The sequence below is a fragment of the Syngnathus typhle genome, linkage group LG20, assembly GCF_033458585.1.
Source record: "Syngnathus typhle isolate RoL2023-S1 ecotype Sweden linkage group LG20, RoL_Styp_1.0, whole genome shotgun sequence".
NCBI classification, from domain to species: Eukaryota; Metazoa; Chordata; class Actinopteri; order Syngnathiformes; family Syngnathidae; genus Syngnathus; species Syngnathus typhle.
Window position 1 is genome coordinate 199274 of NC_083757.1, and position 26853 is coordinate 226126.

The window sequence follows — 26853 nt, forward strand, 5'->3', positions numbered from 1 at the left end:
GGCATACATTCAATAGGTAAACGGAGAAGGCAGCCTCCGGGTACTTACTATAGCATAGCGCGCATTAAAGATAAAGAACCGTGACAAAATCGCATTAAAGATAAAGAACCGTGACAAAATATACCAGTGAGCGCCGCTTGACAGTGTCTCTGGTCATGAGTTCCTGTGCAATTTGTGTGCCCACTCACCATTTGCAACCTCCACAGCCATGTCAAATGTCATCATGTGGGAGGATTGTAAGAATGGCTCGTGAATGTTATATGATCTATTATTCTAGAGACATAGATGGGGGCAAATTATTTTCATTATGAGATATTTGTCCGGACAGTGTATCAACACCACAACAATCACAATACCCAAATGAAATGCCAGTGTCTTACTGACGTCAAATCATACAAAGGACATCCAACTCAATGATTTATTCTTAGATGTTAATTAAAGTCAAATCTCAAGCTGCAGCAATGGAGTCATTGTCCACCTCTTTGCTCCGTGGCTGCAATTAAAGACAAAAGAGTGCTCATATTAAAAATATGATGTAGATCGTCATCTTCAAAGAACAATTAAATCTGTGCCCTCTCTTATTCAGTATTGTGCATTAGCCATACCAGCATAAACCATGTTCACTTTGTTACAATATTACAATGGCAACGGACAGATGGCGGGGAAATTATTTGGTCACAAGTTTCCTTTTTCTATGTCTTCAAATTAAATCAAATAATAATAAGTGGTGATTTGAGTATTTTGATGCCAAAGTAAATCGGATTTCCTCATGCTACCGCTGTCCATGTATAGAAAAAAGCACACGTCTAAATATGACAGGCTATGATGTTATGGCTATTCCCGAAATCAACATTTGTATTTGCTACTACCTTCACAAAGATGCGATGGGGGAGGAAACGTCTGAGGTTGCATGCATTGGTGGTACAGCGGGCCACACTGATTCGGAGTTGTGGTAACATTTGGTAACCCGCAAGCAGTGGATAATAGTTATATAGCATTTGCTGTTTTGACCCAGGAAGTATACGGAGATGCACCTGCACACAACAGAGAAGAAAAAATGAGAGAAGATCAAGAGTGAAAGAGACAGATTTGGGGACAGACAGCTCAATTCCAGCACCGGAACACCGATTTACATTTCGTGTGAGCCGTAAGACCCTGGAAGCGGCCATTTCAGTCATTATTTTTGGCCCTTTCTTGAGGTTTTCTTTTTGTATTTATCACCGTGCCAATTTTAGCCAGGTCGACCCAAGTAAATGAAAGATGCAGTTTGTAAACAATCCGTCCGTCCGTCCGTCCGTCCATCCATCGAGCCATCCAGGCCCAAACCATGCCTTCATTCATTTTCACTTGCCAGGGAGGCCAATTTGCCCAGCTTTCGCGTGAGAGCCAAGGCAAGACCCCCCCCCCCCCCACATCATACCTGTTTCAATCCAGAAAACATGAAGGATTCTGATGGTTCAATAGCTATCTGCACGTCTTGTACCACAGCTGTTCTGTTCTCGATATGGAAGCAAACTGGGAGGGACTCTCGAACTCTTCCAAAGGGAGGGATATCTACGGCGATATGAAGACAGGCTGAAAAGAGTGACTCATTCATTGAGCCATCGAGTTGATTGTGAATCATTGACCTCCTTAAACCCACAGTCCCTTAAAATCGGCCCAACTCTATGTATACATGATTTGCTATGACAGAATAATGAATGGCTGTCGGCCAGTTTGGCTCAGTCTTCCAAGTATACAAACCAGCATGGATGTAAAATGGGAGCGGCTCCAGAAAGGCATGTGGCAGAGTGACCGTGGTGCTGATGAGAGGGCTCGCTGGGCTGGAGGAATGCCTGAAGAGAATTGCAATCAAGAATTAAGAGCGTCAGTCCAAGTGTGCCTTTGAATGTTTTCATTTGATCACACTACAGCAAAAGCATTTCTCAGTTGCTCTATGGATTCAACAGGGTGGTGTGGTGTGGTGTGGTGTGGTGTGGTGTGGTGGTGCATCGACGTACCTTCTCCATGATATGACGTACTGTCCAGTAGCCACGGTGTTGTTATTGTCGGCCGGCGGTGGACTCCGAAGACAGAAACATTCGCTTGCGCACTCATCTTTCCGCAGAATCACTGAACGCGATAGCACAAAGTAAAAGCATGCCATTTCATTGGAAGCAACTGATACACCAAAACGCTAGTAGGTCATAGAAAAGAATGACCAGACCATCCTGTAACTGGAACTTATGGTGTCGTGCGCTTGTTACTCCAATAGTCTGCAGGGATGCGGAAGCCAAGAGCAGAGGCCAGGGGGACGACGAGCGGATCTCTGTTAACATCAGAAAGGGAAGGTCCGTTGTGACCTGCTCCAGGGGCTCAAACTGCAGAGAACAAAATGGTTTACACAAGACTTGGTGATTAGAACTGAATTCATTTTCCAGAAACCACTGTATCTAAATAAAGCGACATACCTTGGTGGAGAGAAAGTTGGCCGATACTTCAAATGGGACAAACGTCTCGATGGTGATGCTTACATCCTGCAACGTGTAAAGCATGTAAGATGAAGGGACAACAGTGGCGCAGTTATTAGCTCTAGAAAAAAATATATATGAACGGCTCTGTTACCTTCTGACATTTGCACTCTATCTGTTGTCCATCCACAATGACATCAATACTGTAAGCTACGTGGAACAGCAACAGCCTGGGTCCAGTTGTCAAAGATGACACATATACACATCTGTCCAGCTAGAAACAAAAGTCAGAGAGAAACTTCCAATCTGTATGACTGTCAAACTACGTCTATTCGTTGCATCACGAGACATTGTCGTGTATCTGGGAAAGCGGTGCAGGGGTGAGAGTTAACTTCCAAAAGTCAAGTGTGAACCTTTTTGCCTGCTTTCAGATCCCCCAGAAGTATGTCAGGGAGCAGAGAAGGTGTGTTATCATCACAAGCCTTGGAGTTATCAAGCGTCACACGTGTAGTCTGAGTCAAATTGGCATCTTGGCCTAACCACAACACATTGTCAAAGTTCACGTTACTCAGTTGAGTAGGATGAGCTGACAATGCAATGTTGTTATTTGTTTACCGGGTTTGAGTCCTGCAGTTAGTTTCACATCCTTGGCAACGCCCTCCTCCAGTGACTGCACAGTGCAGGAAATGCAGTACATTTCATTGGTGAGAGCAGGAGGCTGATGACTCAGGTCCACATGGATCTTTGGAACCCGAGACAGTATCCTGGAGAGCACGTGACATACAGTCTTGGAAATATCACAATTGATGAATTTGATGTGGACTTGAACCAGATTGATGATGTCACTCTCACATGGTACTTTGTAGGATGCTTATGCAATCCCAATCCAAGTCTTCCTCCTGGTAAGGCCAAAATGATTTGTTAGACGGCGGCAAGAAGTCGTGGCTTGTGGCTGCGTCTCCTCCCGCCCCTCTCCATCTCAGAAACACAGAGCGACCGGTGGCGCTGCCGAGCATCACCTCCATACCCGTCATCTGATAGAGGATGGGGGAAGAAAAGAAGAAGAGAAAAAAAAAAAACCCCAACATTCATCATTTCCAGATGGCCATTCTGATGTATCGAGACTGCTAACAGCACACATGGCTTTTTTCTCACCTCCACTTTTTTGCCAACATCCTTGGTTTTTGCCACAAAGCTGAAATTATAGCATTTGGTTTTCCCAGGCACAAGACTTTTGCACTCTTGACTGGAGCTCTCCAGAACACACCGCTGATTGTATTCCTACAAACACAAAGGAGAACTTTGAATCCAGGACATCTTGCAATCAGAAGAAACTCCAGTACACTCTGTACAGTATGGGAATATCAAGTCAACTGGGTAGTTTGAATGACGGTGAACTGTTTGTGATCATATTTCTGGCGGAACGGCCGGCCGGTGAGAGCGGTTGCAGAGATTTTCTTTCCCGTACCTGATTGTTAAGGGTGACGGCCAGTTTGGTGAAGGACACGGGATGAGGACAGTCGGCCCGCACAAACACCTGCAGTCGGACCACTTCGTCCACGTGGAAACTGGGAGAGCGGAATTTGGCTTTACATTGAACTAGGGCGAAAGAGAGGAGACGCCGAGTTGAGAGCAAAATCGGAGAGAATAAAACAGCCATTTTACAAATGTGCAAACAAAGCGTACATCCACTAAAGTCTCGTGCGGAGACGGTAAAGATCGGGATTTTCACCTATCTTGGAACCAATTGTCAGCGATAAAGCGGGGATGGCTGCGTACAGCACCGCATTTGCAAAGCAACAGAAGAATTGATTGTCGCGTGGCACTTTTAATGTGAAAAATCAACAGCAGTAGAGTCGTGATTTGATTTGATTGTTTTCCTCATTTGAGAATCTAGACACTTACTGAAAGGTATGTAGTCCTGCACATCAATGATGAATTCATTGGAGCCTGCAGAGGCCGTGCATTCATTCCACAGTGACTGTGCTGCCTGAGCTGAATCGTGATCACATTGAGGCTCAGCATCAGGTGTCTTGTTCTAATGGAAAGAAGATGCTCAGCTTGTGCACAAGAGGAAGAAAATGGCCCAAACTCAATTGTTGAATATGGTGCGTGTCTGTGAGACACACACACACACACACACACACCTTCAGAACTTGTATGAAATTGTGCTCAATCCTCAATTGTTGCTCCTTCTTCAGTGTTGACGCTGAAACGGAAGGCAACAAACATTTCCAGAGAAGAGACGCATAAGTCGATGGAATGAAATGAACTCAGCACACTTGTTTCCTATAGGGTGCACTTACCTCTGCCCAATAACTCCATGGAGAATACGATGTAATCTTTAACACTGGCCATCAGGTAGGCACAATGAAGTGCTGTGCTTAATATGGCCGTCTGGATTCCACACCAACGCTCTGTGCGATAGTCACACATGACGTAGTCCAAAAGTCTAGAAAGACAAGCACGTTACGCTCACGGTCATCATTCAAATCCCATTCCCGCCGACATACTTGAGCGCTTTGGCGTAATCTTGAGCATGGTAGTACTCCTCTCCCATTTGCACCACTAAGAGAAACACACCCAAAACAGATGCAGTACAGCAAAAGCGGTGGCAGGCAGTATAATCAGGACTTTTTGGATTCCTGTATTCAGTCGCAATCGTGACTTGTTCATAACGCCACAGCGCAAGTGTTGCAAATGGTACTTACTGAGATTACTTTTCATTCGTGGGCATTTGTACTTCTTAAACTGGGCAACCGCATTGCTGAGAAGCGTTATAATCAGCTCCTGCAAAGACAGCAGCCATGTCAAACACAGTTCACGTCACCTTGACGTGTACTTACTGAATGAGGGATATCCCTTTCTTGAAGCTGTAATGCCACAATTCCCTTCTTTTCTTTGTCCAAGTCAGGAGGATCGATACCTGAACGTGCAAACGCTGAATTAGAAAAGCATGCCTTCAAATTCAGGTGAGAGATGTTCTACCTACCAGCAAAGTTGCAACTCAACTCGAGTATTTTAATATGCGCCTCACCAGGGGAGGCATTCCCAATGTATGCGAGCGAGCGTGCGAGCGAGCGAGCGAGGTCAACAAATTGAGCATGCTGTTCCAATACTTTTGGAAGTGACTGTACGACCGGCTTACTTTGGTGTCCTTGTCTCCATGGTCTCTGGCCATAGTAGTCCAGTCCTCCACTCAAAGGGTCGGAGGAAGAATGCACGGGCCCCACCTACGACCAATCAAATCACCTTATTCCCCATGGCTCCATTTTCAAGCCCTCTTACGGTGTTGCGGGCCGCACCGCCAGAAGCCAGTGAAATGGCTTGGGGTCAGAGTGGAATATTCACCTGACGGAGTTGAAGCGCAAGTCTTTTTCTTTCCTGGCTGTAATAGGCAGCTTGCTGGTAGTAGAAGCCAGGGTTCTGTGTCTGGATAGGGGGCAGACCCATTTTGATTGCGTCATCAAACAGCTCTCCAAAACACTGGAACCTGAAAGGACACGCACGTTTTCCAACAAAGCAGTCACTATGATTGGCTGATTCATCAATCGGGACCATAGACGCTATGTACTTTTCAAAAACTCTTCAATGTGTTTTCTACCCCTGATCCTTGTGTGCGTGCGTGCGTGCGTGCGTGCGTGCGCGAGACTCACTGTTTGGCCATCCATGCAGCATGTTCAAAAGCCAGTTCAGCACTACCAATCTTCTTCTTACAAAGGTCGATGTGCTTTCTGAACTGGGCAATTGCATCAAGTGGAGTGTTGTGCTGGAAACACAGGCGGCACACCTACAAAGGAAACAACAATTGGATGTTTGCTCCACAGCAGGACATTCAAACACAGCAGGCAGGAAACCGTAGCTGCCAACTTTGACCCATTTTGTTGGAGAAATCACGGAACATAATACTGATACTCACCCACTCACCCACTCACTCACCTTGTAATTAAGGAATCCAGCCAAAGTTTTGATCTCCAACATATTTGACTCGTGCGCTCTGAGCTCGTGGACAAGACTGTAGGCACTTCTGTAGTGCCTGCGAGCAAAGAGCAAAGTCAAAGGTCGTCGTCACATGCCGACACTCTTTTACAAAAGACTCGCTTACTTTAAGGCGTTCTGGGTGTCTTGCTTCAGCTCACTGAAGAAAGCGATTTTGAACTGGTGTCGTACAAAGAGCAACTAGAGACGGGAAGTGAAAAAAGTTCAAAAACTGAAACAAGAAGTCAGCGTTGAAATCCCTGTTGAAAGGACAGCTTTCATTCAAAACATGACCTCATTCCAAACATTGTTACAGCCACTAACTTCCCATCATTGACTTTTTTCCCATACCTGATGTGTCGTCTTGTTTAGAAACTCCTTATGCGATTTAACTCGGCGGATTTCATTGTAATAGTACGTCTGAGCGTGTTCATAAAAGGCATTCTCCAACCTACACATTCAGACAGAAATCATTTCAAAACAAAATTGAATGCAAATTGCCACTTTTCAACCTGCAATGTGGCCAGTCTCGTCATTTCTTTTCTCCGTTTTTGGGGGGGGGACTAAGGATGGGACAAGCCAGCTCAGTGGCCTAGCGGTAGAGTGTCCGCCCTGAGACCGGAAGGTTGTGGGTTCAAACGGCGGCCGGGTCATACTATACATACTATAAAAGTGGGACCCATTGCCTCCCTGCTTGGCACAGCATTAAGGGTTGGAATTGGGGGGTTAGATCAGCAAATGATTCCCCAGCGCGGTGGCACCGCTGCTGCGCACTGCTCCCCTCTCCCCCAGGGGATGGATCCAAATCACACGGGGATGGCTTCAATGCAGAGGACAAATTTCACCACACCCAGATGTGTGCGCGTGACCATCATTGGGACTTTAAGTTAACTTTAAGGCGCACAACGAGAGCTCGCGAGAATGAACGGCCTAAGATTTTCCGTCCTTGCACGGCCTAAGATTTTCCATCCTTGCACGGCAGGAGGTCTATTTTGGTTTTGGCTGTCATGTGTCCGCTTTAGTTCAATATTTCTATTATTCTCACCTTATAATGTAACCAACCAGGTGGTCAGTATGCGGCAGAACAAAAAGACTCTTTCCGGAAAGATCACAGGCATGACAAATAGCTGCAGCTCTTTCAGATGCCACCAAGTCTTCTCCTATACAAAAAAAATCAAAGTAACTCAAACACAAAACATGGGTTTAAACGCAATACACAGATGAAGTCAATACCTGGAGGCAGAGGCGTTTTCTTTTGAATTAGAACAACAGCCACTTTTGTATTCCTGCTTTGGAGACTGGATCTAAAATACAAGAGCTGAGCTGAATCGCAAAATCTTTTCCAAGGCCCTCGAGGACTCCTCCGATTTCCTAAAACAAAATGCTGGAAATTCGCTTTGGCTTGTTAATGCAATACTAGAGTGGCTCCAACTACCGGAGGGAGACAAGCTCCTTTGGCACATATTTGGTAAATACCAATGACACTGATCCAAATAAACAGTACAGTCATGATTGTTCTTTTGGATTGTGTTTGCCAGGCTATTTGAAGGCGAGCAAAACTCTCAAAGGGAACAACAAAATAAGATTGTACCTTACAATCTCAACCTTTGTAGCACATTCAGATTGCTTCTCCTTCCACTGCGAGTCATCCCAATCCAATTCATAGAAGACAACAACCAGTGCCGGTACTGCGTTCAGGTGCTTGTTCATCCAGGACGTTTTCAGTATTCCTTTGGGAATGTACCACTCGTATGATGTACGCTGTAGCCAGACAGGCGGGCGGGCGAGTGCGCAGGCAGGCAGGCGGGCGGGCAGGCGGGCAGGCGGGCCGGAGAACAACATCATATTGACGACGTCACAACTCTTTTTTTACGAGAAGACTCCATGGCAGTATTTGCTTCGGAGTCGATAATAATAATAATAACAATAATAAGCTTGTGAAATGACTTGGGCGACAAACCTTAGTTCGACATTTGGGATACTCGTGGTCTCCAGGAAGGATTTTGAACGAGATTGGTACTCTATCTGCTCGTCGGTTGGTGCTGAACACATCCCAAATGGCACGGTGCACTGCATTATACACCACGTCCAAACCAGTGAGCGCTACAAAAGCCATCGGTCGGCAGCATAGTTCTGTGGGAAGCTCCCATTGCAGACCTGCCATTCTCAACTTTCAACAACGGCGTCAAGCACCTAGTCAGGAGATGGTAATGGCAAAATACGTTTCCTTGGGATGACTCGGCGAATTCGGCGTCGCAATTAGTATACGGGCGGCGGCGGCAGAGAAAATACCAGTTTACAACCCCAATGACATTGTCTTCCAGGATGCACCCATAAACTCGACGGACAAACCACTCGAGTGACTCACGGTCAGCAATTGGTTACATGGGACAACCGTCGACCGGGTAGAGCAATCTCAGTTATAGAACCGAAACATTTGATCGATCAAAACGTAGTCTAGTAGGACTGATACGCTCGCTGTACGAGTCAAGAGGGACCTGGGTTGGGTGGGTGTGCTAGTTTTTTTGGTTTGTTATTTTTTTGTCGAGCTCCCTTCTTCTTCTTTTCTTTTCTTTACGTGGTTGGAAAACAACGGTTTGTAGCATTACCGCCCCCAATTGGTTCGGAGTTAGGCGTGATATGTGACCGCCGTCAAGCCACGATCTGTGACCCCAGCGTGATCTAAAGTGCGCATGCGCGAAAGTTCGACATCTTGAATCGCTAACTACGGCATATACACTAAGTCAAAATACGTCAATTTTGCCTGCGCAGTGGTGCGCCTTCGTTTATGATGGGAGTGACAGGAGAAGCGAGAAGATTGCTTTTTGTTGTTTTGTTTTTAAGATCTTTTTTTTTTTTGTTCGCGAATAAATGAATAGTGTCGCAGTACTACATAAAAACGTGGGGGGTAGCATGAGCTAAGTAGCTGTGCAGTACTTCCGACTCCCGTTGAGCGTGTAACCTGCGTTGGATAGAAACATTTATTATTGGCTTTGCAGCTTCGATACCCATATCCTTTCTTCGACGTGACACAACAATATCCCTCCAAACTCAACATGCTAGGTCCAAAGGTAGCACCGGCGTTGTCACATCAGTATTTGGAGAGGCTAACCTCTGGCCTGTCTAATCCAACTTTTTCAGGGGACAAAGTTTAGTGTGGAGCTCCACAGTTGCTTTCTAAAAGGACACGTTTGCAAAGGTCCATCCACTCTTATGAAGCATAGTTAGGGATTAGCTTCTGGCTGCTCTGTAGTTGCAATATTTGTAAGTATAATCAGCAGTTGTAAAGAACAAACCAATACACGTAGAAGCTACAACGTGCATAGCTGTCAACCATGTATTTAGGTAAGTGACTTATTTTGTGCTGTTTTTCTTTCTTTGTTTGTTCTGTCCCGTGGCTCTCTGCCTAGTCTGCTGACCTCGTGTCATGGGTGGGAGTCTGGGTTGCCACCGCTCCATCCCCAAAGACCCCACTGATTTCAGCAACGGTAAGCACAAATTGAGCACGGCGTGTAACTTTGGAAGCATTCTGATGAACCAGGGTGGGAGTCTGGGTTGCCACCGCTCCATCCCCCCCAAAGACCGCACTGATTTCAGCAATGGCAAGCCCAAATTCAGCACCGCGCATAACTTTGGAAGCATGCTGATGAACCAAGACCGTGTCGACATCAACACGGCCACTGAGGAGGAACTCATGACTCTTCCAGGCGTTAACCGCACTGTCGCTCGGAATATCGTCGCCTACCGCAACTGCATTGGTGGATATCAGAAAGTGGAAGATCTGGCACTTGTCGATGGAATAGGGGGAGCCAAGCTGGAGGTGATCAAAGTGGAAATATGTGTCTCCAGTCAAAGTTCGTCAACTCCTTGTCCTCACTGTGCCAAGACCTGTAACCGTCGTCTTCTGGCATGAACGTGGGTGGACACAGCCGCCCTTCGCTCACGAGGAGTACCCGAGGTGGAATGAGTCGATCAGACCCCTGTCGGTCCTCCCTCGCCTGGAGCAGAGTTTGTATTCCGGCAACGCGGGCCCCCTTAGCTTCACAGGCTACACTGTCCTCTTTCTCGGATATGCTTATTCTCTACTATTCCGCTCTATGTTTCACACCCCCATTCCCTCCTAAATAAAATAGTAAATGGGTGACCAGTATTTGTATTTCTGCACCTTTATTGACGCTCAAAATGTCAGGACAGGTTTAGATGTTGGCAATACACAGCGTGGCATTGGTTCCTCCAAAGCCAAACGAGTTTGAAAGGGCCACTCTTCTGCCCAAAGTCTGCCATGGCTGCGCCACGCATGGAACGTAATTGAGGTTAAATTCAGGTTGGGTGCGGTCTAGATTGAGGGTCGGGGGCAAGACGCCATGGTAGCAAGCCAGAGCGGTGATTGCTGTCTCCAAGGCTCCCGCAGCCCCAAGCAGATGTCCGGTGGCTCCTTTGATGGAGGACACGGCCAGCGCTCCTGCACTTTGATGAAAGAGCCTCTTGATGGCAGCATTTTCCGCTGCGTCACCCAAAAGTGTGGAGGTGGCGTGGGCGTTCACGTAAGACACGTCTTCTGGTGAGATGCCAGCATCTTTGATGGCAGCCGACATGCATCTGTGAAGTTATCCTGCAGTTACAATCGGGCCTTTTTTTCTGAATTAAAAACACGACAAAAGTCAAACCTTGAATGACTATATTATTAAATGACGATGTATGAGAAGCCCTACGGCAGGGGTCTCAAATTCCAGTCCTCGGGGTGGGGGCCGCATTCCGACATGCTTTCCAAGTTTCCCTCGTTCAACACACCTGATTCAATGATCAGGCTCCTGCAGAACGTGAGGATGAACTGATTCCCCCCCCCCACCCCCCCCCAACAGGACTGGAGTTTGCGACGCCTGCCCTACGGGGACCACCCCGAGCCAACAGCCTCCTAGTCGCTGGCCGCCACTATCGGGAAAATAGTAATGATTAAAAAAACATCAACGTCCGCTTACCTAAATGCCCCATCGCCATCTGCAGCAGGTGTGGTAATGTGGCTGGCATCTCCCGAGAGTCCGTATCCTAGCACCTCTGCATACATTGTGGCTCCACGTTTCATTGCGTGCTCCAGTTCTTCCAGCAGGAGCACAGCTGATCCCTCACCCATCACAAAGCCATCTCTCTCTGGGTGAAAGGGTCGTGAAGCCAGTTTAGGGCACTCATTCCACTTGGTGGCAAGGGCACGTGCTCTTGCAAAGCCAGCTATTGACAGAGGTCCCACACAGGATTCCGTCCCACCCGTAACCATAGCAACTGCATCGCCGTGGGCAATGAACCTTGCGGCATCCCCAATGGCGTGCGCGCCGGTGGTGCATGCTGTGGACACAGCGTGGTTCGGCCCCTTAAGATTGTGCTTGATACTGATATGGCCAGCAGCCATGTTCACAAGAATACGAGGCACAAAGAAAGGACTCATTTTCTTGTAGCCCTTTTGGTGGAAAGCAGCAGAGGTGGACACTATTTCATCCAGCGACACCATGCCCATGCCAACATTGACACCAGTGGTGAGTTGGTCCTCTGTGGTTTTGGGGTACCATCCTGAGTCGTCCAGGGCAAGCTGAGCAGCTCCGAGTGCCATCACAGTGGCTGGTGACATGCTACGGAGCTCTCCACGAGATGCAAACATTTGCTCATTAAACTGACCTTCTGCATTTCCTCTGGGTACCAACGCTGCTACTTTGCAGGGAATTGTTCGGTATTCCTCCGAGCAAAGAGCCACAATTCCACTCTGGCCCTTAATAATGTTGTTCCAGGGTAACGCCGTCCCTGTGCCCAGAGGACACACTATACCAATGCCAGTAATAACAACCCTTCTCCGTCTTCCAGGGCTGTACCACCTGAAAGACTGTTTGCTCGGGCAAGTGGAGGGATCTCTTTCAAATAGGATCATTCCACTCGGTCTTTGTTTAGCCCAATACGTTCGGGACAAAAACATTATACTGGCGTCTACCTGTATTTCGTAAATCCACACTAGCTGACAAAGTAAGAAAGTAGTGCTGAAAGCTGAGTTTTGCAACTCAGCACATCAAAATGCCGATGTCGGGACAACCACATCTGCTTGCTGGCTTGCTGGCTGGCTGGCTGGCTGTGTCCAAATTCACAGGCTGCGTCCCCCTAACGCCAGTTCGAAGGCTTGGTCCAGCCGTGGCGAATTTGGCCAGGTAGCGGGGGCCGAATGGCTGGCTGGGCAGCGCAATATAGCGGCGACGTGACGTCGATTTCGACGCGACCAGACTAGACCGCACCGCACCGCACCGCACCGCACCGCCGGTGTCCTCAGCTGTGTCCAAATTCACAAATTAGCTAGCTGTGTGCAAATGCACACGCTCCCTCGCTGTGTCCAAATTCGCAGGCTGCGTCCTCTGAAGCCACTCCGAAGCTTGCGTCCTTGAACGCACAACATGGCGACATTTCCGGCCGGACAAGGCCGCAATGTCGGTGTGCAAATTCACGTAGCCTTCCACAACCAACCCCTATAATCTGGTGGCCCGGTTTCTAAGGAGACGGGCCGTGAGTCCAAGCTATGAAAAAGTGCAGACAGGAAAAAAAAAAAAAAACAATTGCCAGCGAGTCACTCCGGAAATGACGTCATGCAACCTGAAACCCGGCCGGAAACCGGTCTTCTGAGGGCATAGCCTGCGAATTTGGACACAGCTTTGTCATGTCGTATACTTGGCAGAAACCTTATGCCTCCAAAAATCATAATTTTTCACGAGACCTAAAAAACAGCATGTTGTTCAACCATTGTAATGTCATTTTTAAAGAAAAGAAAAAGCTCTTTTTAACACATTAGATTGGTTAATCCAAAAAATAATATCCACGCGTGGACTAACCAACTATATGGCTCATTAAAAAAAAATATGAAGTCTTCCTGAATGTGGTGTCAAATCGACGATTTCAGCAGTTATTGGCCGTTTTTTTTTTAACTCCAGTTAGTAACAACATTCATTAACACATCAATTGGAAAAGTGCGTGATGGGTATTTTTGATCAAAACCCTCTATGGCCAATCATAATTGCCCTCATAATTCTTGAAAAGAGAAAATCATGCCAAATGTTTATGCCTTAATTGAGAAAATGTGCACGTCATTTACTTTCACCAGCAACGTCCAGTGCACTGCAGTTATACTTGTTGAAACGACTTGGATCTCAATGGAACGGATGGAAGTTACCAATGATCCTCCCCTTATCTTCATTTGGTTGCTCGATGACACCGTCTGGTATGGTCCTTGTGTTGAGGAAACAATTAAGTCCTCTTCTGCTGCCATTGTGTCACTGAAAGCAAGTTGAAAATGGCCCACCCTTCACACTTAAATAAGCTAGCGCTTACAGGAAAAGATGGTTATTATTAGAGAACACCAGATTTTCTTGTCATTTGAACTTACTTGTTCTGACAAGACCGTTTCCTCGTTAGAACGAGCAGATAGAATGAGAAAGTTTCTCGTTTTGGACAAGAAACATGCTCCAATTTACACACACTTCACTTGGCTCTGAAAATATGTGAGCTGATCTGTTTGTCAATGTTAAAAAAGAAGTTGAACATCTCAGCTCGGGTTGGGTAGTATTTCATGTTAAGCCTCAGGTCCAACGTAGACATAAAGGCAAATTTGCTCGCAACGCTTTCTGCAACACCCACTTATTTTAAAAGTAGGCAAAAACTGGCATGATCACAGAAGTACGATCAACCCAGCACACACAAGTTCTACTCCTCCTGAGAATCTTCAACTGTAAGCAAAGTTCAGATGTAGTATCTTTTGACTGTTGATAGACTAGACACGCTTATGATGTGTTTTCGTTTAGGTCGTTAAATGTATGTGCAAGTCGACCCCCAAAACAGATTGATTGTTTTCCTCACGCTACCTTTAATGCGAGACTTATTCTCACATGCTTGTATAGTCTTATGACACAAGCAATCGACTATTCCTCCTAAATTTAGCATCGCAATGTCTTTAATTCACAATTTTGCTTCATGCAATCCCAGAAAGCACGTTCTCCCTCTCTCGAATTTGTTTGAGCTTCTGCCCTCTGGGAAGAGGTACAGGAGCCTGCGCTCCCGCACCACCAGACTCCAACAGCTTCATACTCCAGGCTGTTAGGATCCTGAACTCGCCCCCCCCCCCCCCTTTCTGCGTAGCGTCCTGTACTTAGCGCTATGCTGACTGTCTGCTGTACGCACACTGGCTCAGTTTTGATCCTCTTATTTATTGGGTTATTTGTTTATTATTTATTCATCACTCATTTTATTTATTTATTTATTATTTATTGTTTGTGCCTTCTTGTTTTTATTTTGTGTCGTCTAATTGTATGTTTGTCGTGTACTGTGTCTCGTCACCGTGGGATGGAGGAAACGGAATTTTGGTTTCTTTATGTGTCTTGACATATGAAGGGATTGACAATAAAGCTGACTTTGACTTTGAATTTCTCATGAGGGAGGGCTAGACACGAATCCTGGGTGGACCCGTTTCTGGTCTTTAACGCCAGCTTAGCTTCTTTGTTTGGCTTCATACATCCCGAAGCAACTGCAAATGTGATAAGACAGCTAAGCACTTATGTCGACCACAGGCTCATATAGTATTACGCTAACAATGCCTCCGCCACTTACCTGCAGTAGTGAGAAGTGAGGCCACTGGCAGCCACTTACTGTATATAGTAGATAGACTATACATCTCCATTTTCTGGATGGCTTGTCCCCACGGGGGTCGCGGGCGCGCTGGAGCCCATCGCGGCGGAAGTCATCGGGCCGGCGGTCGAAGCGCTTGGCAGCCGATCGCAGGGCATACAGAGACCAACACCCATTCTTTAAAAGAAAAACACCCGCTGACAAATGATAAAGATAGCATGTAGTTTCTAACTTTTCCTTCTCTGACTGAAAAAACGGCACAAACCTTTTGTTCTTTGCAGAGATCCAAGATGTGCGGTATCTGGGCGATGTTCGGCAGCGACGCGTGCCTGTCAAGTCAGTGCAGCGACGCCATGAAAATAGCGCACCGAGGCCCAGACGCCTGCCGCTTTGAGAAGATCAACGGACACGCCAACTGCTGCTTTGGCTTCCATCGGCTGGCCATTTTGGATCAGCTGCACGGCATGCAACCTTTGCACGTCAACAAACTGCCCTTTTTGTGGCTGTGTTACAATGGCGAGATTTACAACCACCTCACAGTAAGACCGTAGCAGATGTTTGCTAGGAGTATGAATACATTCTACAATCTCTTCTTTCAGCTGAAGAAGCAATTTGAGTTTGACTGCCAGACACAAGTGGACGGCGAGGTTCTGCTGCACTTGTACGAGCGCTTCGGCATTCGGAAGGCCGTGTCTCTCCTGGACGGCACCTTTGCTTTCGTTCTGTTGGACACGAGCCAGAGCAAAGTGTGCCTGGGAAGGGACACGTACGGCGTGCGCCCCTTGTTTCGACTTCTGACCGACGACGGAACGCTCGGAGTCAGCTCCGAGGCCAAAGGTAACGGCCCGAGCGCGCTGGTAGTTAGTTAGTCATGCGTGCAAACCTGTTGGGTTTTCTCGCCGCAGGCCTTACGGATGCGCTCCGCGCCACGGAGGCCAAGGTCGTCCCCTTTCTGCCGGGTCATTTTGAAGTCTTTCGTTTGAGCCTCAACGGAAAGGTGACATCGATTGAGCTGGAGCAGTTCCACGAATGCACCAAGGAGCCAGCTCACGCCATCTATGACACCGAGGGGAAACTGGCAGCAGGTAGCCGCCGCCCCCGCCGCCGCCACCACCGGCCTTCAGCGTCACCTTGCAAAAAGTCATCGCCGCCATGTCTTAGGTTTTGACGACAACACGGTCAAGGACAACATCAGAAGGTTGTTTGAGAACGCCGTACGGAAACGGCTCATGGGCACCAGGAGGATTGGTTGTCTTCTCTCGGGTAATGGCTCAAACGTCTTGTTCTATTCGTGGGATCTCAGCAAAGAATGGAGTTCATTTCCTGTGCTTCAGGGGGTCTGGATTCCAGTTTGGTTGCCGCTACCTTGGTGAAGCTGGCAAAACAAGTGGGACTCGAGTATCCCATTCAAACCTTTTCAATCGGCTCGGCAGACAGCCCGGACATCTTGGCCGCCCGTAAGGTCAGCCGGCGCACAGCGAAATGGCAATTGCAAGAATGTCTCTTTATTTGGACACTGAGTCCAAAGTGTGATTTGATTTTTTTTTTTCCTCCCCCCCCAAGGTCGCAGCTTACATCGGCAGCGAACACCACGAGGTGAACTTCACTGCCGAAGAAGGCATTCAGGTTGTAGCGCAAGTGATTGTAAGCCTTGAGACCTATGACATCGCCACTGTTCGAGCCTCTGTTGGTGAGCGAAAACACGCGCAAGCGCTAATGTGTCAATCCGTCTTTGGATGGGCAGAGCAGGTTTCCCCCCATCTTTCTTGCTTAACTTCTGTCCATGTAGCCGACATGAGTTTTCTTTTTACATTCAGTTTGTGACAATGCAGCTAATGGACTTCAAAGGGCCTTGATGGTCCGCCGCACATGTGACAAAGATTTATTTTCGAGCAGCAGTAGATAAAACGTGATCAAGCCAGTAAGTTCGCAGTAATAACGAATAATCGTTCACTTCACACCATTGAAAAGACATAGCATAGGTGTGGTTTGAGCCTGCTTTTAAAGAGGCACAACGAGTCACTATTTCGGAGTGCTGGTGGAAGTAGCGAGTTGCAAAGATGTGGGGGTGGGGGGGGGGGGGTGCAACGGAAGGCTAGTATGTGCTTTTTAGAATTTAGGGTGATAAGAATTGATGGTAACCACATTCGGGACGGGAGCCGCTGTCAGATCTGATTTGGACAGGTCCAAACTCACAAATACTTTTTGACTGTCCGTGACGTCACTCGCCGTCGTCCCTCCTGTAGGAATGTACTTGGTGTCTAAATACATTGGTGAGAAGACCGATAGTGTGGTGATCTTCTCTGGAGAAGGCTCCGATGAGCTCACGCAAGGCTACATGTACTTCCACAAGGCAAGTGCTCTTGCTTTTAAACGCAGTGGTGTTTTAAACGTATAAGATTAGTTTGACCATATACTGTGATGGAAAAACATCAGAAATATATTGGAGCTTTGAAGACACTGATATCGCTAATCTTGAAGCCAATTGAATATAGTACTTCTTGTGTAGGCTCCCAGCGCCAAAGCAGGAGCGGAAGAGAGCGTCCGCCTGCTGAAAGAACTCTACCTGTTTGACAATCTGCGAGCGGATCGCACCACATCCGCGCACGGGTAACCTTTTGCCCGCTCGCGGGTGCTTGCCCGTGTCTTTCTGCCTTCCGTTCATTTGCGTGCTTTCAGTTTGGAGCTCCGAGTGCCTTTCCTGGACCACAGACTGACGGCGTATTACCTATCCCTGCCTGAGGAAATGAGAAAGCCCAGGGTTGGTCTAGTTAAAAGAAAAAAAAAGAAAAAAAGTTACAACTATTGACTGGCTCAGCTATGCGATACCTTGTCTGCAGCACGGAATGGAGAAGTACCTTTTGCGGGACTCCTTCAGAGGTGTGAAATTGATCCCCGATGAGATTCTGTGGAGGAGGAAAGAAGCCTTCAGTGATGGTGTGATGTCCGTTAAGAAACCCTGGTATAGCTTTCTTGAGGAGCACCTCGAGTGTGTGGTAGGTGCAAAGTTATGTGCACATGATTTCTCTATTAGCAGAGTACTAGGAATTGTGTTCAATCTTTTACCAAAGCCACATCTTGATTAAAAACACATTACTATCACTTGAAAACAAGTTCTCAAGTGTTGGGAGATTTCAATACGGTGGTGTTAACATTTGTAAAAAAATATCTATATTTTTTTCCTTTCTAAATATTACCATTTTGTCTTTTGCGGGTGGATCTGGAACGCATCTCCCGCGGAAAACAAGGGATCACTGGAAGTATCAAGCGTGCAATATACCTGTGTAAGAGATGCCCCCCCCCCCCCAAAAAAAAGGACAAAATGTATACTTGAAAGTAGTATGCAGTTTCTGTAATCCACCTGGTGACATTTCAGTGTTGGCAGATTGTGACGGAAGAGACGTTGGTGTTTGCTTGATCACCTTTATAGTTTCTGTGAGCATGAACTTAGCTGCTACGTCAGTTGTACGCACTTTTGGAAATGTGCCAGCGATATCAGTGGTGCCAAACCCCAAATTGTCCATCCAAGAGCTACACGTTACGTGAATCATTCTTGTCCTGACAGGTGAGTGACGGCGAGATGGCCAACGCTCCCAAGCTCTTCCCTCACAACGCTCCCTCCACCAAAGAGGCCTACTACTACAGACGGCTGTTTGAAACCTCTTATCCTGGCCATGCTGACTTGCTCCCTCACTTCTGGATGCCACGTTGGATTGATGCCAACCACCCATCCATCCACAAATTGCCCATCTACACACAAAAGTCCATGACCGAGAGTGGCATCCGAATGGGCTAATTCTTGCTGCCGAAAAGAGTCAGAGCAAGTAGATCGGAGCCATATTGGTGTGTGTGTGTGTGTGTGTGGGGGTAATCAAATAAAATGCTCAAACAGGATTGCGTGATGTTTGAATAGCAACTACCGATGGCCTCACCCGTTGTTAGGAACAGCTGGAAACCGGGATCCAGAGACACACCCGAGGACAATTGCCCCGCTCTCTTAATGTGTCTTTTGTGCGCATCACTTGTGCTCCCGAGCCTCGCCGTTCCTTAAGCAGGTAAGGTGCAAGTAAGATAAGAGAAATAACAAGTCCATTTTTGATGGCGGGAAGAATGTCTACGAAATGTCATGTGGCAAAAAGCTGGATTCCCATTTTTCCATTCCAAAGCCCAGCCCGGCAACCTTTTATCTGCTACTTCTCACCTGCTTTGGGCAATCCATTTCGACACCGGTGTTTGTCGATTGTTATCGCCAGCAACCGTGCCCCTACGGACGGGATCCATTGCGTGCGAGATCAGCTTACCGCAACGGCAAGCGGAGCCCGGCCCCAGCGGCACGCCCACTCCACTTTGAAAAGCACCAATCGGCAAAGTCTGCTTTATTGTCAAAGTCTTTCCACGTAGCAGACTCATGGAAACGTCGAGACAGCAAGTAACAATTGCGTCAAAGCAGAACTCACCGAATGCAAAATGAAGAAATCAGAGGTGGTTGGCAGAAACGTGTATTTACACGGCATGTTTCACAATTGGTTTTTGCTTTGGTTCCAATATTTATGTTCCCTGGCAATAAATCTGTATTTGTATCCATACGGCCGCAGATGGTATGCCAGGTACTCCAGAGCATAGAGTCGAACTGCGTAAATGTAGTGAAAGGACACGGCGAAATCGGAACAGCACCCTGGACCCTGGAGGAGAAGAAATTCACAATTCAATTCCACGCGTCAATAGCATGCAAGTCCGTGTATGCAAGTCGGTCTTCTTACTTGAACGGGAGGGTAGTGCTCATAAGCCAGGTACCAAGGGGTCTTTTGGAACTGTCTGACCAAGTGAAGCTCCGGAGGGAAAGGATGGAAGGTTTGCCGGGCTCTGACGTCTCTGGTATCCAGCGGCTCCACCTTCATGGTCTCCATACACTTGCCCAGAGCCACGTCCTCGGTGGAAGAGAAGTGGGCGCACGCCCCTGTCCTGAAACCTCGGATATATCTTCTCAGGGCTTCCTTGCTGAGGACGTAGCCGGCGCCGCCGCTCATATAGCCTTGGCGGAGAAAAGGTTTAAACCTTCTTCCCAGGTAGAAAGGCTTCTCGGGATCCAGAGCGGACAACATGTAGAGGAGATTCTCCACAATCACGTAGGTGTCGTCGTCCGCTTTCAAGAACCATTCGGCGTTGTCCAGGTGCCGCCCGTAGATGTACTCAAAGGCGCCCACGGTCTTCCGATACAGGTTTTCTCGGCCCTCGCTGACGTTGAGTTTCACGGTGGGGAAGTCGCTCTGGACGGAGCTCATGTACAAGACCACGTGGCAGCGCTTTGCCCACGTTTCCTTCACGTGCTTGGTCCGGGACTCCATAGTCTCGGGCCCGGTCATGATCCAACACAAGATACGGCTGGTTTGCCCGGGATTTCTTGTCCGACTCAGGTTGACGCCTAGATGGAAAACGTAGTATCATGCATGGACTGCATACAACCAAAGAACGACATTGTTACCTTTAGTCATCGTTGGACGCCACCGTGGTTCTAAGAATAAAAAGTGGCCGTCCGTCATCTGTGTGTCCGTTCCAATTGGAATGAACGCTAAGTGGCCTTTTTCAATCAATGTATAGCGCTTTCCTACCCAAGTGACTGGAGCGCACCGTGATGACGCAGCAGCGTCAGGCGCAACCGAGGCTTCGGCGCCTGCATCCACGACAATTTGGTCAAGAGTTCCAGGAAAATGGCATCCGTGTCAAAGTGGCAGCAACAACAACAACAACAACAACAACCCCACAGATACCAAACTTCTGGGTGAGGCCACAGAGTAACAATGAAGGGCCAGCTTGGCCCTTCTTACCCTACAAGTCTATTTACTATGTAGAAAGACAAAAGAAGAAACACACACGCCAGAGCAGCGTCAAGTGTTCCTTTTCCAACTGCATACAAACATTTGGAAAACGTCCACCTACCTTGTTGAACTCCTTGCCAAGCATCTTGTGTACGGCTCTTGGGAGGCCAATTTGAGTGGGAGAAATAGCGCAGGGACATAAATCCAACTATCAGTCCGGTGAAGAAGATTGAACGGGACCTGAATTTCATTATGTTAGCGCTTCCTCAACTAAGCGGGCAGGTGCACAAACGGTGCTCTTAACGGTGTTAAGGTGTGCCAGCCAGCCGGCCAGCCAGCCAGCCAGCCAGCCAGCCAGCCGGCCAGCCAGCCGGCCAGCCGGCCTCCCGCCCTCCCTCCCTCCCTCCCATCACGTACGGTCAACCCTAAGCCACTTTGCCCCTTATTGACACAACTTTCAGCTGCTCCTCCCTATGGCGACGTCAAATCATTTCACAAACTTTCTTGGATGGCAAGGGAAATCATCCTCTGCCAATGCGAGTGGCCATGTCATTTCGATAACCAGCGTTGGTTCAGGAGTGTCACTCACTCACTCACTCACTCACTCACTCACTCACTCACTCACTCACTCACTCACTCACTCACTCACTCACTCACTCACTCACTCACTCACTCACTCACTCACTCACTCACTCACTCACCTATCTTCAGTCAGCATCTGCTGAAATCAGGTCAGCATTGTCCACTACAAAGGCCACAAGGTGGCAGAGCTGCTACAGAAAAGCTTCTTCTTTAGCTGCACAAAAAGAGGTATAGGAGAAATTTCTGTCAAATAAACTCCACAGCGGTCAAAACGTGATCTATTTTAGTCAACATAGTCATTGAAATCTAGTGACAGATATTTGGAAGAAAAAATAGAAAAAGACCTCATCTCCTTCCATAGCATTTAGGATGTCTAATTGTTCGACGTCATTTGGAGCTGCTGTCAATAAAGGACACAGTTGCATTGAATATATATGGTGGTAAAACAGCATGACTCATGTCACACGTCTGCTGCTGCTGCTGCTTCACTTGCCTATCTATCTATCTATCTATCTATCTATCTATCTATCTATCTATCTATCTATCTATCTATCTATCTATCTATCTATCTATCTATCTATCTATCTATCTATCTATCTATCTATCTATCTATCTATCTATCTATCTATCTATCTATCTATCTATCTATCTATCTATCTATCTATCTATCTATCTATCCTCTCAAAGTGTCCTTGAGTCTGATGTGATGTCATTAGTGAGAAAGAAAGAAACGCTTCTTTTCATTCCAGCAAAGCATGCGCTGGCTCAATTGTTGAGGCAACACAATCATAAAGCACCACTTGAATATGTTTCTCCATTCAGCATTTATTTACTTGCTATGGATTGAAGGCAAAAGTTGGGCACAGCTCTCGCTGTCATTGTGAGCGTGCTAATAAAAGGCCTAGCTGTCATCTTGGAATCGCTTCAAATGTGACAACATGTTAGAGGAATCTATTTACATTGGAAAGGTCAGCCTCAAACAAGAATTCTCGTCCTGGGTAAAATGCTTAACATAATCGCATGACGTGCTGGATCAAGCAAGCGCCAAGGCTATATGGCTCATTAGTGCCGTTCTTAGACTGGATGACAGACGCTGCATGCTTTAAGTGACGCAGGCAAGGGGGTCTTTTGCATCTACAAACGCTGGCTGGCTGGCTGGGGTCAATATTTTACAGACAGCCCTACCATGGCTGACATACAGCACAGCGGTGGTGCCTTGCGACTTCAACTGACATCATCCTAAATATTGCAGAAAAAGTACAAATGGTCAAAAGAGCTAATAAGACCCCGCCATTTTTGGTATCTTGCCCCCCCCACACTGCCCCCATTTTGATTGTAACATGCAGCAAAGATCCAGTCACGCTTTTAGTGCTCTGATCTGGACCAAAGCTCTTACATCCAATTTTGGACCTGGTTGACTTAGCATGCGCACTGGCATTTTCAGCAGACACACAAAAAAACTCTTGTGGAGAGAACATTTGCATCAAGTGGTAAATGACAGCTAAAGTGCTACAAACTCTGTTATTGTCCTAATATATTCAAGTCTGCTTCTTCAATTACAAAACAAGTTCTGGTTGATTGTGACAACGACGAGGCTTTTACAAGAAGAACATGTTATTATATTCAATTACTGCTGCTTTTAAAAAGTACTTGATGTTTTTCGCAGCCATTAGAGAGTGGCGCGGCGCGGCGCGGCCATTACTGACGTCCTTGTGAGATCTCAGAAAATACACAGAGACCTGCTCTGGTCAAGGCACAAAAGATAGCAGTGCGCTTCTTTTCAGCCTCGGTGCTGATGTCGGTCGGTCGGTCGGTCGGACGGACGGACGTAAGAAGCGCTTTGGTCCACAGAGATGTGGGTGGTGCTGAAGTCAAGTGATGTCTGATTAGGCACTGGATCTTTTCAAAGACTATGACAAACATTGCGCTTGGTCATTTGTTCCGCACGTGTGAAAGTGAATGGTGCTTTGAGCCGCCCTCCCACTGCCTACTTTGTTGTCCTTTCAATTGTTTGTGCTTCAGCCTATTTGCTTCATTGTCTATGTTCAAACGGAGGCCGCGGCTCTCTTCAATACGCAATCTTACGTTGCCCGTCCTTTTCTTGCCCCATGGGGACAATAAAGAACTCTTAAGTGTTGAGTGAAAAAGGGACCACGACAGCCAGCCAGCCAGATGATGGATCCCTTTAAAGATTTCTAATTGCCTAGAGATGCTTAGGTCCAAATGAAACTTGTCTACTCAATGCAGGGGCTGCAAATCCTTTTTGATATTCTTTCAACGGAGCTGCTGCTCTTATTTCATGACTGAACCAAAAGCGGATTTGTGCAATCGGAGCTTTTCGTTGCCCTCTATCATTGGGATGGATGCCCACATAAAAGTGTCCTAATTCTGTGAGGGAATAAATTGTACTTTTAGGGCATTGCAACTTCAATAGAGGTGTCTTTTCAATCCCCATACTGATTTACTTAACATAACCCTTGGCAGCAATGTTCAAAAGTTCATGCATCTTTTCAGGCTTTTTCTTCCGCTCAATGAACGATGATTGGGGTCAAATGTCTTTTTTTGCTCAGTGTTAGAGCACGCTACGCCCCCCCCCCCTACTTTAACCAGCAATCCCATTGCTAAGACCACAGCTTTGTGTCAGTAAAGGTTAGTTGAATGCAATTGTCTGAATAGATATCAGTTTCCGGAGCACACCTACAGTGGTCGCATGCAGAGGAAGCCTATGGCTGCGGCGAGCAACGACATGCAGGTCAGGTCGGCGCTTGCTTGGCGTGACAGACTGGGATAGAAAGCGTCGGAAATGGGAGTCGATTTTCCCCATCTGCTGTCAGGAAATCTCGCTCGCCTTCCGCTCCAATGTGAAATCATGTACGTACGTACAGTGAGGCTACCGTAGAAGGGGGGGGGGGGGGGGGGGTTTGAACCGAGACAGCCAGGAACCAAACAAAACACATTTCCATTTGACGCCCCTGCACCTTGGGATGTCATAAATCAAATATCTAGGGATTCACGTGGGGGTCAATTTCTTCATTCCATTTGGCTGTGAGTCGTCGATATTATTGGAACAGAAATAAAATGCCTCTTTATTGATCAAATGAAAGCACGCAGTGGGAAAAGCACAGACACTGATTCAATTGAGCAAAGAGCCAACACACGGTTAAGCCCAACATGATTCATTTAGCCTCACCATGTGAAGTAAAGTTCATTTGCACTTGGTAAATGACACTATGAAGCTGGAACGCGTCTTTTTCAATACTGCATGCGTCAAGGGCGAAGCTCGACGCAGCGTACCCCAGCTGCCGGCCACTGGTGGCCTGGTAATAATATAACGTACATTGGCCAAGATTCAAAAAGAGCCTTTTGTTGCAAATCAGACGTGCTAATCACAAGCATCTCCCGGGCTGTCTGGTGTACGTTCTTCGTTTTTCTCAAGTCCAAGCCTATCCAAAATAGTTTGACACCCAGATGTGTGTGTGTGACGATCATTGGGACTTTAACTTAACTTTAAAGCATGACATTGTTAATGCCATGCATGTTTTATTCATCATCAGATTGGTGAGTACAGATCCTCCCAGATTAAACATTTGTTTAGCACATGGGTAAATAATACAAAGCCATTGTTGATGGAATAAAGCCAGCCACTTGAACACTCACTGAGTTATGCGCACATTCAACTTCCATAGTGCCGTGGCCACCTATTCATCCTGAACACACTACTCTTAAAAACAAATGCTTTTCTGATGCAAATGAGTGGCACTCTTAGTAATTACACCTTTCATTTGAGAGGGTCGACCTAAATTTGCTTACAGTTACAAAAGCAGAATGTTTGAAAACCATTTTATCCATATGCTACCTAGATTAAAACATCAACTGATTTTCTGTCAATCACAGACAATTGACACTCAGATTCGCACCGTTGCCGAGTGGCAACTGAACCCGTGTGGCTATGTCAGTGCTTCTCAAATAGTGGGGCGCGCCCCCCTTGGGGGGCGCCGTGCTATACCTGGGGGGGCGCGTGTGACCCTGGGGAACAGGCTTTTTTTTTTGCAGTACTAGAATAAAGTGTAATTGCGCATCTTCCCAGCAGGGGGCAGTGGCGGTCTCATTGTTACTTCTGTGACGTTTGCGACAGTGCAACATTTTACGACTTACAAGACAAGTTAGGATAGTCACGGTGGGGAGGGGGGGCGCGAATAGTTTTCTTCTTGCTAAGGGGGGGCGTAACAGAAAATAATTGAGAAGCACTGGGCTATGTTTACATATAGGCAGTGGCACTGACATATCATGGTTAGAAATCCTGCTTTTTTTCATTTTTACATTTTACTCCTTCAGTATAAAGTGGAAGAGCAAGTCTTTTGTCGGAATTCCTCGTCATCATAGTATCGCAGGTCCCAAGGAGCGGTCAGCGCAAGCAAACGAGACACTTCCCGCCCCGCCCCGCCCCGCCCCGCCCCGCCCCGGCCGGCCCCGCCCCGCCCCGGCCGGCCGGCCGGCACCGCCTCCCTGTCCGTCGGACACATTTGTAGTTTTTATTTTTGTAGTTTTTTTTTTAGCGGAGGTAGCGTTTACCTGCGCTGCAGACTTTTGGGTTAAAACATGTCAGCAGCAGCAGACGTGTCCATCCAATCATACATAACACGTAACAAAATAAATCCCCTCGACTATTAATGAACACTAGCACTGCAGTCTAGCGAAGCAGTCAGCTAATGCTAACGTTAGCGAGAAGCGAACGAATGCATTTAACGCATTTGATGCAATTCATCATTCAACCACTGAAAATACATCCACAAGTGAAAACAGAGCGCACAGTACTAAAATCAGCAGAAATACTCATGCTAATGCTATGAAATCGAGGGTATCAGACACACATTATGAAGATCATATGCTTACCGCCCGCCGGCCGGCCGGTGTCCGCCGTTTCCATAGGAACTGAATGTCCTTCAAGTGATTGGCACAGACAAGCAGGCCCCGAAAAAGGAAATTGACCATGCACTTCTTCGGGGAGTTGCGTGCATAATTGCATCCAACATTTTGATCTCTCCATTTCGGCATCATCTAACATTTTGTGTCACCTTTGAGTAATAAAGATGGCGGGTTTGCCAAATTGGTTGGCCAGCCACACCTGTTAGCTTGTTTGCTAGTGCCGCTCAAAGACGGTGACGTCATAGATAAACACAGGTAATAGATGAACATATAGAAAATGGATACGGCGTCAAAAATATCCCCCAACTCGATTATAAAAGTAGCTCTGCCCCAAAAACGGTGACGTCATAGATAATAGATTAAAAATAGGTCATAGAAAAATGGATACGGCGTCAAAAATATCCTCCAAATAGATCATAAAAGTATCTCTGCAACACCTGGAGGGGAAGATTAAAATT

General features: G+C 47.1%; 5 protein-coding genes across 8 annotated transcripts; 2 read left to right on the forward strand and 3 right to left on the reverse strand.

Annotated features, from left to right (window-relative positions):
• Positions 1–404: 404 nt before the first annotated feature.
• On the reverse strand, positions 405–8994 carry trappc11 (trafficking protein particle complex subunit 11). Its single transcript, XM_061267762.1, has 29 exons — positions 8389–8994; positions 8020–8189; positions 7662–7732; positions 7474–7588; positions 6780–6879; positions 6556–6629; positions 6390–6486; positions 6107–6240; positions 5802–5943; positions 5599–5683; positions 5297–5376; positions 5162–5240; positions 4964–5018; positions 4757–4902; positions 4598–4659; positions 4356–4488; positions 3919–4049; positions 3606–3731; positions 3303–3484; positions 3066–3214; positions 2864–2985; positions 2605–2724; positions 2451–2516; positions 2207–2360; positions 2001–2112; positions 1744–1835; positions 1421–1554; positions 870–1034; positions 405–493 (listed from the first exon to the last, which is right to left on the reverse strand). The coding sequence occupies exons 1-29, from the start codon at positions 8590–8592 to the stop codon at positions 449–451; spliced, it is 3345 nt and encodes a 1114-aa protein (XP_061123746.1). The 5' UTR covers positions 8593–8994; the 3' UTR covers positions 405–448.
• Positions 8949–10578, forward strand: eepd1 (endonuclease/exonuclease/phosphatase family domain containing 1). Of its 3 annotated transcripts, XR_009710777.1 has the most exons (3): positions 8949–9499; positions 9570–9692; positions 9839–10578. XR_009710777.1 is itself a non-coding variant. In XM_061267773.1 (2 exons), the coding sequence occupies exon 2, from the start codon at positions 9856–9858 to the stop codon at positions 10339–10341; it is 486 nt and encodes a 161-aa protein (XP_061123757.1). In that variant the 5' UTR covers positions 9011–9499; positions 9839–9855; the 3' UTR covers positions 10342–10578. The 3 variants fall into 3 exon arrangements, 2 of the variants coding, with proteins under 2 accessions (XP_061123757.1, XP_061123756.1); XM_061267773.1 differs by lacking the exon at positions 9570–9692 and having other exon boundaries at positions 9011–9499; XM_061267772.1 differs by having other exon boundaries at positions 9019–9692.
• oxsm (3-oxoacyl-ACP synthase, mitochondrial) lies at positions 10579–13027 on the reverse strand. Its single transcript, XM_061267771.1, has 2 exons — positions 11408–13027; positions 10579–11027 (listed from the first exon to the last, which is right to left on the reverse strand). The coding sequence occupies exons 1-2, from the start codon at positions 12385–12387 to the stop codon at positions 10625–10627; spliced, it is 1383 nt and encodes a 460-aa protein (XP_061123755.1). The 5' UTR covers positions 12388–13027; the 3' UTR covers positions 10579–10624.
• An 808-nt stretch (positions 13028–13835) lies between these two features.
• Positions 13836–18947, forward strand: LOC133144816 (asparagine synthetase [glutamine-hydrolyzing]-like). 2 transcript variants are annotated; one of them, XM_061267769.1, is made up of 13 exons: positions 13836–14178; positions 15355–15610; positions 15671–15908; positions 15977–16156; positions 16233–16334; positions 16406–16533; positions 16635–16761; positions 17318–17424; positions 17581–17681; positions 17751–17832; positions 17912–18067; positions 18320–18355; positions 18637–18947. In XM_061267769.1, the coding sequence occupies exons 2-13, from the start codon at positions 15362–15364 to the stop codon at positions 18865–18867; spliced, it is 1737 nt and encodes a 578-aa protein (XP_061123753.1). In that variant the 5' UTR covers positions 13836–14178; positions 15355–15361; the 3' UTR covers positions 18868–18947. The 2 variants fall into 2 exon arrangements, with proteins under 2 accessions (XP_061123753.1, XP_061123754.1); XM_061267770.1 differs by lacking the exon at positions 18320–18355 and having other exon boundaries at positions 13839–14178.
• A 641-nt stretch (positions 18948–19588) lies between these two features.
• Positions 19589–21121, reverse strand: c1galt1a (core 1 synthase, glycoprotein-N-acetylgalactosamine 3-beta-galactosyltransferase 1a). Its single transcript, XM_061267327.1, has 3 exons — positions 21009–21121; positions 19832–20493; positions 19589–19753 (listed from the first exon to the last, which is right to left on the reverse strand). Exons 1-3 carry the CDS (start codon positions 21085–21087, stop codon positions 19589–19591), a joined length of 906 nt encoding a protein of 301 aa, XP_061123311.1. The 5' UTR covers positions 21088–21121.
• Positions 21122–26853: the final 5732 nt, after the last annotated feature.

Bases quoted from the DNA above. Each gene is read 5' to 3' on its own strand.
- eepd1 (XM_061267773.1), top strand. From the start codon at position 9,856: ATGGGTGGGAGTCTGGGTTGCCACCGCTCCATCCCCAAAGACCCCACT.
- LOC133144816 (XM_061267769.1), top strand. From the start codon at position 15,362: ATGTGCGGTATCTGGGCGATGTTCGGCAGCGACGCGTGCCTGTCAAGT. The intron at 15,909-15,976 runs GTAACGGCCCGA...TTCTCGCCGCAG, and splicing joins AGTCAGCTCCGAGGCCAAAG to GCCTTACGGATGCGCTCCGC. The intron at 18,068-18,319 runs GTAGGTGCAAAG...GCGGAAAACAAG, and splicing joins AGGAGCACCTCGAGTGTGTG to GGATCACTGGAAGTATCAAG.
- trappc11 (XM_061267762.1), bottom strand. From the start codon at position 8,592: ATGGCAGGTCTGCAATGGGAGCTTCCCACAGAACTATGCTGCCGACCG. The intron at 2,517-2,604 runs GTAACAGAGCCG...TACACGTTGCAG, and splicing joins TAGAGTGCAAATGTCAGAAG to GATGTAAGCATCACCATCGA. The intron at 2,113-2,206 runs GTCTGGTCATTC...TATCGCGTTCAG, and splicing joins TAAGTTCCAGTTACAGGATG to TGATTCTGCGGAAAGATGAG.
- oxsm (XM_061267771.1), bottom strand. From the start codon at position 12,387: ATGTTTTTGTCCCGAACGTATTGGGCTAAACAAAGACCGAGTGGAATG. The intron at 11,028-11,407 runs GTAAGCGGACGT...ATAACTTCACAG, and splicing joins GATGGCGATGGGGCATTTAG to ATGCATGTCGGCTGCCATCA.
- c1galt1a (XM_061267327.1), bottom strand. From the start codon at position 21,087: ATGTCCCTGCGCTATTTCTCCCACTCAAATTGGCCTCCCAAGAGCCGT. The intron at 20,494-21,008 runs GTAGGTGGACGT...TTTTCCATCTAG, and splicing joins TTGGCAAGGAGTTCAACAAG to GCGTCAACCTGAGTCGGACA. The intron at 19,754-19,831 runs GTAAGAAGACCG...CTTCTCCTCCAG, and splicing joins AGCACTACCCTCCCGTTCAA to GGTCCAGGGTGCTGTTCCGA.